Source organism: Simochromis diagramma, unplaced genomic scaffold (genome assembly GCF_900408965.1).
Source record: "Simochromis diagramma unplaced genomic scaffold, fSimDia1.1 OVJJ01000165.1, whole genome shotgun sequence".
Taxonomy (NCBI): domain Eukaryota; kingdom Metazoa; phylum Chordata; class Actinopteri; order Cichliformes; family Cichlidae; genus Simochromis; species Simochromis diagramma.
The window spans coordinates 223,129-236,175 of NW_024387467.1; the positions used below are offsets into that span (position 1 = coordinate 223,129).

The window sequence follows — 13,047 nt, forward strand, 5'->3', positions numbered from 1 at the left end:
ATCCTCCATTCCAAGTTCTGATATACACTATTGGTAAGAGATCACATGATAAAAGCAGAGGGCATGATGGGTTGGAAGATCTGAATGCTAAGATCCCCGTAGGTTATATGCAGAGCTGTTAGTGTTTCAGTTGAAGATTGTGGAATTACATAGAGGTAAGTTGGGATAAAATTCACTAAATCCTTCCAACTGTAAGATCCCAATCCCTAATTTCTTTTGTAACATTTAAATACTAAAATTCCAACTATTAAATATAAATCACTAATGTTTAAAAGATTTTAATTTCCCTGTTTCCCATTATTCTTATTTCGTTTTTTCATTTTTTTAGGTTTCCTTTCTTAATTCCTACGTGAATGGTGACATATTGTCACAGTCAAGAAACAAGTGAGTAACAAAATGTTCTTATTTTGTTCATACTTTTATACCTTGTAGCACCACACATTAAGACCTATGTAATTGTCTGTGAGCGCCCATTGAATTTATTTTAATCGTACTATCTGCGTATCATTTCGAGTGAAAAATGTTTTTAGGCTTCATCTGCCTGCTAGACAGATTATGTGTCAAATCAAAAAGGAACATAGCCCTACAGTAAATAAGTACACATACAGAAATCAGCGCATAGAGACATTGACCCTTGAAATTCTTTAACAACACAAATCTGCGATGCTTCCAAATCTTAAATAACCGTCCATGTTAAAAAGGAGTTCTTCCTTCAAACTGCCATTAAAATGCCACCAAAGTCCTGATTCCAATTCAAAGTGGTAGGCTTTTTATATATATATCAAGGTTTTCTTATATTTCTCTTCTTATTTTTCAAGTATTGGGACGTATACTCCTCAATTTGAAGACTTGTGGGCAAAAAATAATTCACCTGTTCTGATGTGTATTCTTCTCTACAGGAAAAATGCCACGTCAGATGACAGAATGCCCAATATGCTTGATTCCATATGTTGCAGTTGGGCAGCATTTAAAAAAATACCACCATGTTGTAAACAAAGAAGAATTACATTTACTGCTAAATTACTGCTCTACAGTGTAAGTCACTGTCATACAGTATATGACAAAACATTGCAACAATTTAAAGTGGTAGTTGTAGTTACATTTGTCAAACTGGATGTGATATGCAGTTACAGGGGCAGGCTGGACTGTCCAGTATGTAAAGTTAAAAACCGTATAAGACTGGACAAGCACTTGGAAAATGTCCACTGTGAGATTGAGGTTAGTGTTTTGTATAGCTTACATTTTGTTGTTAAATTAGAATGCATTCTTATGTGACATGTTTCACTAACTTTCTCAAACATTGCTGTTCTATTGTTTATACCCTTTCAGAAATCAGATCAGAAGAAAGTAATGAGGACAGCGAAACGATTGGCTAATCTGAAAGCCCTCAAAGCTCTCAGACGTTCAAATCCACAGCCTCCAATGGTGACCTCACTGGACATAGAGCAGCTGACTGAAAGCAGTGATCAAGAGGAGCGAAGTGATAGCAGTGATACCAGTGAGGAATCTGCAGAGATTAGAGAAGACAGCTCAGTCCATTCCCCTGTCAATCAGTCAGATGATGCTCAAGTCCAACACCAGACTTGCAAAAATTGCAAAGAACTGCATTTGAAACTACAACAACTGAAAAGTAAACTGAAAAGACTGAAATCCACTAAGGATAAACCTGGCCTCAAACCCCTCAACCCCCCAAAGCGCCAGAAATTTGAAAGACATAAACCTGACCCAACAGCCCGGCTTCCTAAATTTGGTATGAATTATTTAACAAAAGTGTTTTTTGTTGTGTAGTGTAATGTGAATTTGGACAACTGGTTGTTCTATTTATTATTGTAGGCTCTATCTTAAAGTATAAAGTGCCTTGAGGCAAATATTGTTGTGACTTGAATGGAATTTAATTGAATTCTATCAAGGAAGTTAAATCCTGCTAATTAACAATATCTTGCTAATATCATTGTCAACCAATTCAATTAGAAGAATGTTTTCTGTACTTCATCAGTTTGTCATGACACTCCTAATTGCTATGTTGTTACTACACTTTATTTTAAACAGAGAAAGTCCTGAATGCTTGGTTTCAGCACATTTGTGGAACAAGTAAAAGGGATGTCGACAACGCCAAACAACGGGTCCATCATGTCCGTGCCTGGGCATATTTCATGTCTCACAATCAAGTCCCTGCAATGACGTTTGCATTTCTTGACAACAGAGAAAGACTGACTGAGTACATTTTTACAAATATCTGTGATATATTAGTCCAGTAATCTCAATAATACTAAAGTGTTTACTGATTTGTGTTTGTTTGTGGGCCTTTTTTAGATGGACAACTTATCTGAATAAACATGCCGTGACAACCAAAAGGATTCGGATTGGAAATGTGAGGGCGTTCTTGAAATTTCTAATTGATGCACAACTGCCAGAGGTCAGAGCCTCCCGTAAGGCTTTAAAGGGGACTTTATTTGCACTTCAGTTGGAAATGAAGAAGAGCAGAAGGGAGTTACACACCCAAAGGCAAGCCATCCAAATCAAAAAATCACGTAAGATCCAACTTTACTACTTATTCATCACTGTCGTTACCTAGCATGTGTAATAAATACATTATTTATAAATGTAACAATGTCATTACTGTGATTTAGTGAGGAAGGAGGACTCAAAATGTTATAATCTAAAGTATAAATTGTATACAAGTATATATTTTCTCTGCTGTATACACACAGTGGCATGCAAACGTTTGTGGAACCCTGATAACTTTCATGGTTTTTCTTTATTAATCATTGGTTGCTTGGATTAGCAATTTCAGTTCAACATATCATATAGCGGACAAACACAATGATATTTCAGAAGTACCACTGTATACAATGTACAAAACAGAAAGTAAACAGAAACTAGGAAATGCAGAGCTGTTAGGCTTCATTATCTAGTTTCTGTTTACTTTCTTTTTATCTACTTTCTACATGGGAAAACAGTATGTCACCACAAGGAAACAGTGGCACACCATGGATACTTATTCGTATACAAAGTTCAGGAGGACAAAAAGAAAGCAGAGAGAATCTACCACAGATGTAGGAAACAAAATTAATCAGGGGGTAAATGAATTAAACTAAACAACAGAAAATTGGCACCAAAAACTGGAGACGTGACCAGTAACTAACCAGTGGCAACACATAACTAAACATACAAATGCAGAAAGAAAAAACATAAAATATCTAAACAATAAGCAAGCTAGTAATCAAATTAAAGATACCTACTGATAAAATGAACTATACTGTCAAAAAACACAAAGACAAAAATGGTCAAGGAAATGAGCCTATCAAAATTTAGGATATTGATATTTCCTTTTTTCAATTCAATTCAATTCAATTTTATTTATATAGCGCCAAATCACAACAAAAGTCGCCTCAAGGCGCTTCATAGATACAGAGAAAAACCCAACAATCATATGACCCCCTATGATCAAGCACTTTGGCGACAGTGGGAAGGAAAAACTCCCTTTTAACAGGAAGAAACCTCCGGCAGGACCAGGCTCAGGGAGGGGCGGCCATCTGCTGCGACTGGTTGGGGTGAGAGAAGGAAGACAGGATAAAGACATGCTGTGGAAGAGAGACAGAGGTTAATAACAGATATGATTCAATGCAGAGAGGTCTATTAATACATAGTGAGTGAGAAAGGTGACTGGAAAGGAAAAACTCAATGCATCATGGGAATCCCCCGGCAGCCTACGTCTATTGCAGCATAACTAAGGGAGGATTCAGGGTCACCTGGTCCAGCCCTAACTATATGCTTTAGCAAAAAGGAAAGTTTGAAGCCTAATCTTAAAAGTAGAGATAGTGTCTGTCTCCTGAATCCAAACTGGAAGCTGGTTCCACAGAAGAGGGGCCTGAAAACTGAAGGCTCTGCCTCCCATTCTACTTTTAAATACTCTAGGAACAACAAGTAGGCCTGCAGAGCGAGAGCGAAGTGCTCTAATAGGGTGATATGGTACTACAAGGTCATTAAGATAAGATGGGGCCTGATTATTTAAGACCTTGTATGTGAGGAGCAGGATTTTGAATTCAATTCTGGATTTAACAGGAAGCCAATGAAGGGAAGCCAAAACAGGAGAAATATGCTCTCTCATTCTAGTCCCTGTCAGGACTCTTGCTGCAGCATTTTGGATTAGTTGAAGGCTTTTCAGCGAGTTTTTTGGACATCCTGATAATAATGAATTACAGTAGTCCAGCCTGGAAGTAATAAATGCATGAACTAGTTTTTCAGCGTCACTCTGAGACAGGATATTTCTAATTTTAGAGATGTTGCGCAAATGGAAGAAAGCAGTCTTAGATATTTGTTTAATATATGCGTTGAAGGACATGTCCTGGTCAAAAATGACTCCAAGGTTCCTCACAGCGTTAATGGAGGCCAAGGTAATGCCATCCAGAGTAAGAATCTGCTTAGATACCATATTTCTAAGATTTTCAGGGCCGAGTACAATAACCTCAGTTTGATCTGAATTAAGAAGCAGAAAGTTAGCAGCCATCCAGGTCTTTATGTCTTTAAGACATTCCTGCAGTTTAACTCATTGGTGTGTGTCATCTGGCTTCATGGACAGATATAGCTGGGTGCCATCAGCATAGCAGTGAAAATGTATGCTATGTCTTCTAATGATACTGCCCAAGGGAAGCATGTATAATGTAAACAGAATTGGTCCTAGCACTGAACCCTGTGGAACTCCATAATTAACCTCAGTGTGTGAAGAGGACTCTCCATTTACATGAACAAACTGGAGTCTATTAGATAGATATGATACAAACCACTGCAGCACAGTACCTGTAATACCTACAGCATGTTCTAATCGCTCTAATAGGATATTATGGTCGACAGTATCGAACGCTGCACTAAGGTCTATCAGGACAAGCACAGAGATGAGTCCACTGTCAGAGGCCATAAGAAGATCATTTGTAACCTTCACTAAAGCTGTTTCTGTGCTGTGCTGAGCTCTGAAACCTGACTGAAACTCTTCAAATAAACCATTCCTCTGCAGATGATCTGTTAGCTGTTTGACAACTACTCTTTCAAGGATTTTTGATATGAAAGGAAGGTTGGAGATTGGCCTATAATTAGCTAATACTGCTGGGTCTAGAGATGGCTTTTTGAGTAAAGGTTTAACTACAGCCAGCTTGAAGGCCTGTGGTACATAGCCGATTATTAGAGATAGGTTGATCATATTTAAGATCGAAGAATTAATTTTTCACATGAATGTGTTATATTCAGTACTAAGCTTGGTAAACTTGGAAAGTTTAGGAAGTAGGATAAATAAATTGAAAGGGTTAGTATTCTGGATTGGAAAGTAAGATTTAAGTTCAAAATGGCAATCCAATTCATTTTTATATACTGTGAGCTCTGGTCGCCAGTTCTTCTTCCTTACAAAATAATTTTTTGAAAAAAATTAGGTCTAAACTACAACCTGTTGTTTTTGTGCACCCCTGTTGTTTTTCAGGATGTTATAAATCATTGGTTGCTTGAATTAGCAATTTCAATTCAATATATCATAAAAATCTGTATTAGGTCTGAAATACAACCTGTTTTATATTTACATCATTGCGTGCAGCATGAATGAGCATGACTGGAGCTGCAGGAACATAAAAACATTCTGTGTCTTTTAGAAATGCTTGTAGATCCTGTCCACATCACTGATTTTCTCCAGATGGCCACCACACACATCCCTGAAGCACTTGGTAAGTGTGTAGTTCATTTCTCCATAAGGACAACTCTAATAACCCCAATAATATCTCTGTTAATGAGAAATTATATAATATTTACTTACCAGCTGTAATCTGTATGTATATATAGTTCAGAATCTCAGATTTACAGAAATATATGACAGAACTTTTTGCTTTCAATTATAACAGACTGCTCATTTATAATCACTTGTTGGACTTTTGATTTTTCTTCAAATATATAATACATATACAAACAGTAGCATTTGTGATGTTTATATAGGATTATATTAGGGGGAGTATATAGCAATATAATCAGTGTTGGGAAGGTTACTTTTCAAATGCATTCAGTTACAGAATACAGAATACATGCCCCAAAATGTATTCTGTAACGTGTTCCATTACGTTACTCAATGACAGTAACGTATTCTGAATACTTTGGATTACTTAATATATTATCATGCTTTTTACAACAACGTGAATGTACTATTGCTGTGTGATTTATTACTATTACTGAAGGTCCGCGACTCCGAACTGTAGTAAAGGGACCTCTGACTAAGGCGGGGTCCCTGTCGGCTCGTAGCCGAAAAATAGCTTTACTTTGTTGTGTGGGTCAACTTTGCTTGCGAGAGACAGAGAGAGGCGTTGAAAGGCTGCTCCAACGGAACTTATTGTTTTCGGAGGAAAACACGAACACGGTGTACACTCGAGTCTTAATAGCTTGCTTACAACTGGGCTCGTCAGGCTCTCTTCTTGGCTGAAGTGGTTATTATTATATTTACATGCTTCCAGCTCCCGTTTTTCCTCGACGACAACTCGTACCTTTCCACTCCCCTTTTTCTCCCTCCTCGCGCTCACAGACACATAACGTGTATGGCAGTCCATTCTCCCTGCAACACTGACTACACTGCCCATGATGCTACATTCTTTAGAGCTATGCTTGTAGCATTCTGCCTGTTAGCTTAGCACAACAACAACAACAACGAAAAGGCGCTCTCTCACCCAGGAAACACACAGTCGCAGAGAGAGAGAGAGAGAGAGCGTCGCCCTGTAACCATGGCAACCGTAACGCTGCCGCCTGGAACAACAGAACGTAGCTGTCAAACAAAACCCAAACAGTCCTGACCCGCGACAATATGAAACAGGAAAGTACCGCCGTGTAATCCATTTATTTCAACAAAGTAACTGTATTCTGAATACCACCTTTTTAAACGGTAACTGTAACGGAATACAGTTACTCATACTTTGTATTCTAAATACGTAACGGCGGTACATGTATTCCGTTACTCCCCAACACTGAATATAATGGATATGCTTCCCTATCCCTTGTGTCTTACTGTGCAACCTCTATGTTACTCAATAGTCGAGCTTGAGAAAAATCCCACACCTGAGAACCTAGACTGGTTCTATGGTCTTCTGGCTGGATTTGTCATCTGCACAACTGGGCACAGAAGAGGCGTCATATCAAATATGACAGTTGAGGAAGTTGGCACTGCTGAAGCGGATGGTGATGGCCGGCGGATAATCAGAGTAAAATCATTAAGCAATTATTTCTCTCCCTGATTAAAGATATTTTCTTACCAGCGACATCAATGACTGTGTGCAATGTAATTTAGTTGCTGATTCTTTTACAGGTAAAAGAGCACAAGACCAAGGAAACATTTGGCCATGCACTTGTTCCCCTAACGAAAGACGAATACATATGGTTTCACCGCTTTGTGTACCACCGCCACAGATACCCTGGTGTATCATCACAACTGATTTTTACCAACAGCAATGGAGGGCCTTATGCTAAGATGCTGACATCGTTCCAAGATGCATGGAGGAAGTTTGGTATCCCAGGAAAACCAACCTTCTCTATGATTAGGAGCAGCATCAGCACTTTTGTGAGTAGTTTCCACTTTATGGTGATTCAGTGTTTTTACCTTCCTATCTTTTTAGAGTGATGATATAAAACAGTCACCCTTCCTGGTTTTACTCCCAGTGTTATAATGTTGAAAGGACATTTCTTTTTCTTTTTATTGTCTTCTGTTGTACTTCTTTTTGTGGTTCTGTCCTTAGCTCTGCAAATCTCCTTGAAAATGTCAAATGTTAGTGCAATTAATAACATTATTTAATGTTTACATTTGTAGAGTGGGAGATCCTTGGGAACCCAAAGCAAGGTACAAGTCCACCGGATGATGTGCTATTCTGACGCAACTGCAGAGAGACCTTATGAGGCAGATTTAAACTTTGACGAAGCCTTCAAGTGCCGCAACAATGCTGCAAAGGCACTTGCTGCGAACAATAGAACCAGAGACTCTGAGGAATCTACAACCTCAGAAGACAATGAAGATGTGTTGCAGAGAAGATATGCTGGACCAAAGAAAAGAAAGTCTAGTCAAAATGCCACAAGAGGAGAAATTGTGAAAGCCACAAAGGACAGAGGAAACTTGTATAGTCATACTCAGTTTCTTAAAAACAAGTTCAAATGTTGGGAATATCCTAAAATTATCTTAGAAAGAAATGCAATCCAAACACAAATTCAAAAAGTTGTTAGACCAAACGAAACAACTGAGGGTGTGAACCAAACACAGACAGAGACAATAGATGAAGACAATGAAGCCTTGAGGCCAGAAAGCTTGAGTGAAAATGAAAACAGTATGGAAACAGCGACTACAGATAACGAAGAAGACAAAGCTGAAGATGAAAATGGTCCCTTGTTGAACACAACAGACATAGACCAAGAAGTTTCCAGTGGACTAGTGAGAAAAACTACAGAAAAAATAAAAGGAATGAGCACAGAGGACATAGGCAGAGATAAACATGGACCACAGAAAAAGACAACAACCGAGGAAAAATGCAATTTGAGATCAGAAGGAACAACAGAGGAAGGAATGAGAACACAGACAGAGACTACAGAAAAAGACAAAGCACTCAGCACAGAGGACACAGGGATAAAGGAACAGAGACCACAGATGGAGACTACAGACAAAGAAAAAAACATTTTGAGAGCAGGAGTTACAACAGAGGAAGGAATGACAACACAGAGAGAGACTACAGAAAAAGAGAAAGGATTGAGCACAAATGACAATGGGAAACACACAGTAACTACAGATAAGGACAAAGCACTCAGCACAGAGGACACAGACATAAAGGAACAGAGACCACAGATGGAGACCACAGCTGAAGAAAAACATAATTTGAGATCAGAAGGAACAACAGAGGAAGGAATGAGACCACAGACAGAGACTACAGACAAAGACAAAGCACTGAGAACAGAGGACAAAGACATAAAGGAACAGAGACCACAGATGGAGACCAGGGTTAAAGAAAACAACAATTTGAGAACAGAAGGAACAACTGAAAACAAAGACACAGTTAGAATAAAAGAAGATGGCCCTGGGACTAGCTATGAGTCTCCAGTGGCACACCCAAAAAAGAGGAAAAGTTCTCTAATGAAGAAAAGCTCTTTGGCGAAGTGTGATGAAAGCAGAGAAACAAGGCAAAAGGGCAACAAGCGAGAAAGAAAAAGACCAAAGAGCCTGACTGCAAAACAGTTGTTAAGTCCAAAGATGCTCAGAAGTCACAAGACTAAAGAGGCACCTAAAGATACCAGCAAAAGACAAAAAGTCATACAAAGAGTCAGAGAAATTACAAGAAAAAATAAGGAAAAGAACAAAGGATTGAGCACAATTGACATAGCTGAAGATAAAAATGGGCAACATACAGAGACTACAGATAAAGACAAAGCACTCAGCACAGAGGACACAGACATAAAGGAACAGAGACCACAGATGGAGACCACAGCTGAAGAAAAAAATGATTTGAGATCAGAAGGAACAACAGAGGAAGGAATGAGACCACAGACAGAGACTACAGACAAAGACAAAGCACTGAGCACAGAGGACACAGACAATAAGGAACAGAGACCACAGATGGAGACCACAGCTTGAAGAAAAAACATAATTGTGAGATCAGAAGGAACAACAGAGGAAGGATGAGACCACAGACAGAGACTACAGACAAAGAACAAAGCCACTCAGCACAGAGGACACAGACATAAAGGAACAGAGACCACAGCATGATACCACAGCTGAAGAAAAACATAATTTGAGATCAGAAGGAACAACAGGAGGAAGGGGAATGAAGACCACAGACAGGAGACTACAGACAAAGACAAAGCACTCATCACAGAGGACATCAGACATAAAGGACAGAGACCACATGATGGAGACCACAGCTGAGAAAAAAATGATTTGAGATCAGAAGGAACAACAGAGGAAGGAATGAGACCACGACAGAGACTACAGAAAAGACAAAGCACTCGCACAGAGGACACAGACATAAAGGAACAGGGACCACAGATGGAGACCAGGGTTAAAGAAAAAAATGATTTGAGAGAAGAAGGAACAACTGAAAACAAAGACACAGTTAGAGTAAAAGAAGATGGCCCTGGGACTAGCTATGAGTCTCCAGTGGCACACCCAAAAAAGAGGAAAAGGTCTCTAATGAAGAAAAGCTCTTTGGCGAAGTGTGATGAAAGCAGAGAAACAAGGCAAAAGGGCAACAAGCGAGAAAGAAAAAGACCAAAGAGCCTGACTGCAAAACAGCTGTTAAGTCCAAAGATGCTCAGAAGTCACAAGACTAAAGAGGCACCTAAAGATACCAGCAAAAGACAAAAAGTCATACAAAGACTCAGAGAAGTTACAAGAAAAAATAAGGAAAAGAACAAAGGATTGAGCACAATTGACATAGCTGAAGATAAAAATGGGCAACATACAGAGACTACAGATAAAGACAAAGCACTCAGCACAGAGGACACAGACATAAAGGAACAGGGACCACAGATGGAGACCACAGTTAAAGAAAAAAACGATTTGAGATCAGAAGGAACAACAGAGGAAGGAATGAAAACACAATGACAACACAAGGACAAGATCATGTCCAGAGTGAGAATGTGAATGTTAGATCCTGTTGATCTCAGAGTTCTTTGGTTGCAATTTTTAATTATACTAAATTTTCAAGACCTTTGTGATCATGTGAGTTTTTTGGTTACTGATTTTACACAGTTGCTCTGGGGTTTTTTTTTCTTTACATTTTACTCACTTTGATCATGCAAGTTTTTTAGTTAAGTTTAAGTATTGTTTTTATTTTTTTACTTCTAAAATAATAGTTGTTTAAAAAAAGACAAAATTTGATATGCATATGTTGTTTATAACAAATGCCGAATGGAGAAAAATAAAATCAATAAAAATTTTCTGTTCAATTTGAAAATGACGTGTCTTTGTTCTACAATCATTAGTCATGGATTTCATTTCCAAGCTGTAATTCCAAATAACTCATATTTTATACAGGCATGCTATGCAGATGTTATTAATAACATTAGCTGAATTAACACAAATAAAAGTCCTCACAAATTATACCTGATTCCAAATAACAACATTGTGATGTGTTTAATGGTAAGCCCAATTACAATTTCTTCTATCTAAATAACTAATTATCCAATTTTGGCAAAGAAATGTCTAATGTTTCATTTTTTTCCCATCCCATTTCCTAATGCAAACCATAGAAAATAAATCTTAATCAATTATTCAAAGATATTAAGGGATTTTTTTTACTTTTCTCTGTATGCAGTGTGTCTTTGGAAATCGACCCCCCCCCCCCCCCCAAAAAAAAAAAAAAAAAAAAACCCAGAATAAGAACATCAATCATAGCAGGTGTGTTTTACTGTTTATTCTTTATGCGTTTGACTTCTCAGATTTATTGGTTTTAACTGATGCTGTAGATATTAAAAATTATTTGTGCTCCAATTAGTGGAAATGCAAATGTGAAGTGTTGTTCAAAATAAATCTGTGAAGGTTCTCAGTAATTCAGGTCATCCTAGTTTAGGTCATCGTAGACCCCCTGGGGGTCACTCCTTTAGGGATTAAATCTGGGATTCTCCACCATTTCAAGACTCAAGAGGTTTATTGTCATTTCGTATGGTGTTACCCAGCCTGAAACGAAATACTGTCTCTCACCAGCCTCTACAGTGCAATAAGCAATATGTTTGACCTTAGAACTGAAGAAGCTTCTTGGTAGAGAAGTGAAACATCGGCAAGCAACATAAGGAAATCCAGGCATTTTTCCTTCCAAGCTCCCTAGAAAGCTCACAATGAAGCACCCTTTGGTCAACTCCAGAGCCAACAAGCTGAACATCCTGTATAAGAACATTGTAGGTAAGAGCAGTTTCTCTTCTTAATACACTGATATTTTATACATTATAATAAATCCAATCATGTTTACATTTTATTCGTAGAAACTGATAACTTTCAGGTGCAGACGTGGATGTTTGGACAAATTGTTCATGTAGATAATCCTCATTGCTGTTTTTTGTGATCATTGCACTCTATGTGATTATTTTGCTCCTGCTGTATTTCAACAACTTCTCACGGCTAGCGGAGTGAGCTGTGTAGAGGAATAACTGAGGACCCAAAAGGTGAAAACAGAAAGTCCACGAGAAACGCAGGAGCTCAGGGAACAGTTCACTGATGGTTCAAGGGTTGACCCGTAGGCCATGAGCACAATAGTCCAAAAAGGTTCAGCTCAGGAGGCCCACTGTGTGAAAAGCTGGTCCGGAGGCCGGCTGTACAGAAGGTTCCTGGGACCTTCCAGCGGATGCAGAAGACAGCTGAGGTGATCCCTCGGACTCTCCAGTGGAGGCAGATGACTGGATGGGACCCTCCGACCCTCCAGCGGAGACAGACATGGACCCAGTAAGTACAGGGACCTCAGGCAGACAAAGAGAGGAACCAGCAGTTGCAGGGACCTCTGACAGATACAGAGCAAAACCAGCTGATGCAGGGACCTCTGGCAGATACAGAGCAGAACCAGCTGGTGCAGGGACCTCTGGCAAGCACAAAACAGAACCGGTAGGCTCAGAGACCTCTGGTATTCCTTACACTGGCTGGAGTTGAGCAGCAAATTGGTTTGGCTCAGGTAGCGACAGCGGGATGCAGTCCTCAGGGAGCTGAAAATGTTCACCAACAAACCCAGCAGAGGACGGAGGCGGAAGGTGAAGTAGTTGTTGGCGCTGGTGTCTTAACCTCCAAGGGTCTTGAGTCGGCTGGTGGCTGGCACTCAGCCTCTGGGAGGCCCTGGAGGGAGTTACTGTCTCTAACATGGCCAGCTTTTTGAGAACCATTAAATGTTTCTATGAAGTGTGTTCCCTGCTTAAGATGAGTAGTTGAAGATGATGGCTGAACCAATGAGTGGACTGATGGCTGAGCTAAAGGCGACTGAGCACATAACTGAGCTAGGGGCGACTGAGCGATGGACTGAACAGGAAGTTGAACTAATGGCTGAGGTGCAGGCCCTGCTAATGGCTGAGCTAGCG

At 39.4% G+C, this 13,047-nt stretch overlaps 1 protein-coding gene across 1 annotated transcript; it reads left to right on the forward strand.

Annotated features, from left to right (window-relative positions):
• The first annotated feature begins 6,961 nt into the window (after nt 1-6,961).
• LOC120723397 lies at nt 6,962-12,431 on the forward strand. The gene is made up of 5 exons (XM_040014830.1): nt 6,962-7,220; nt 7,325-7,576; nt 7,823-8,064; nt 11,817-11,890; nt 12,226-12,431. Exons 1-5 carry the CDS (start codon nt 6,996-6,998, stop codon nt 12,429-12,431), a joined length of 999 nt encoding a protein of 332 aa, XP_039870764.1. The 5' UTR covers nt 6,962-6,995.
• The last annotated feature ends 616 nt before the right edge of the window (nt 12,432-13,047 follow it).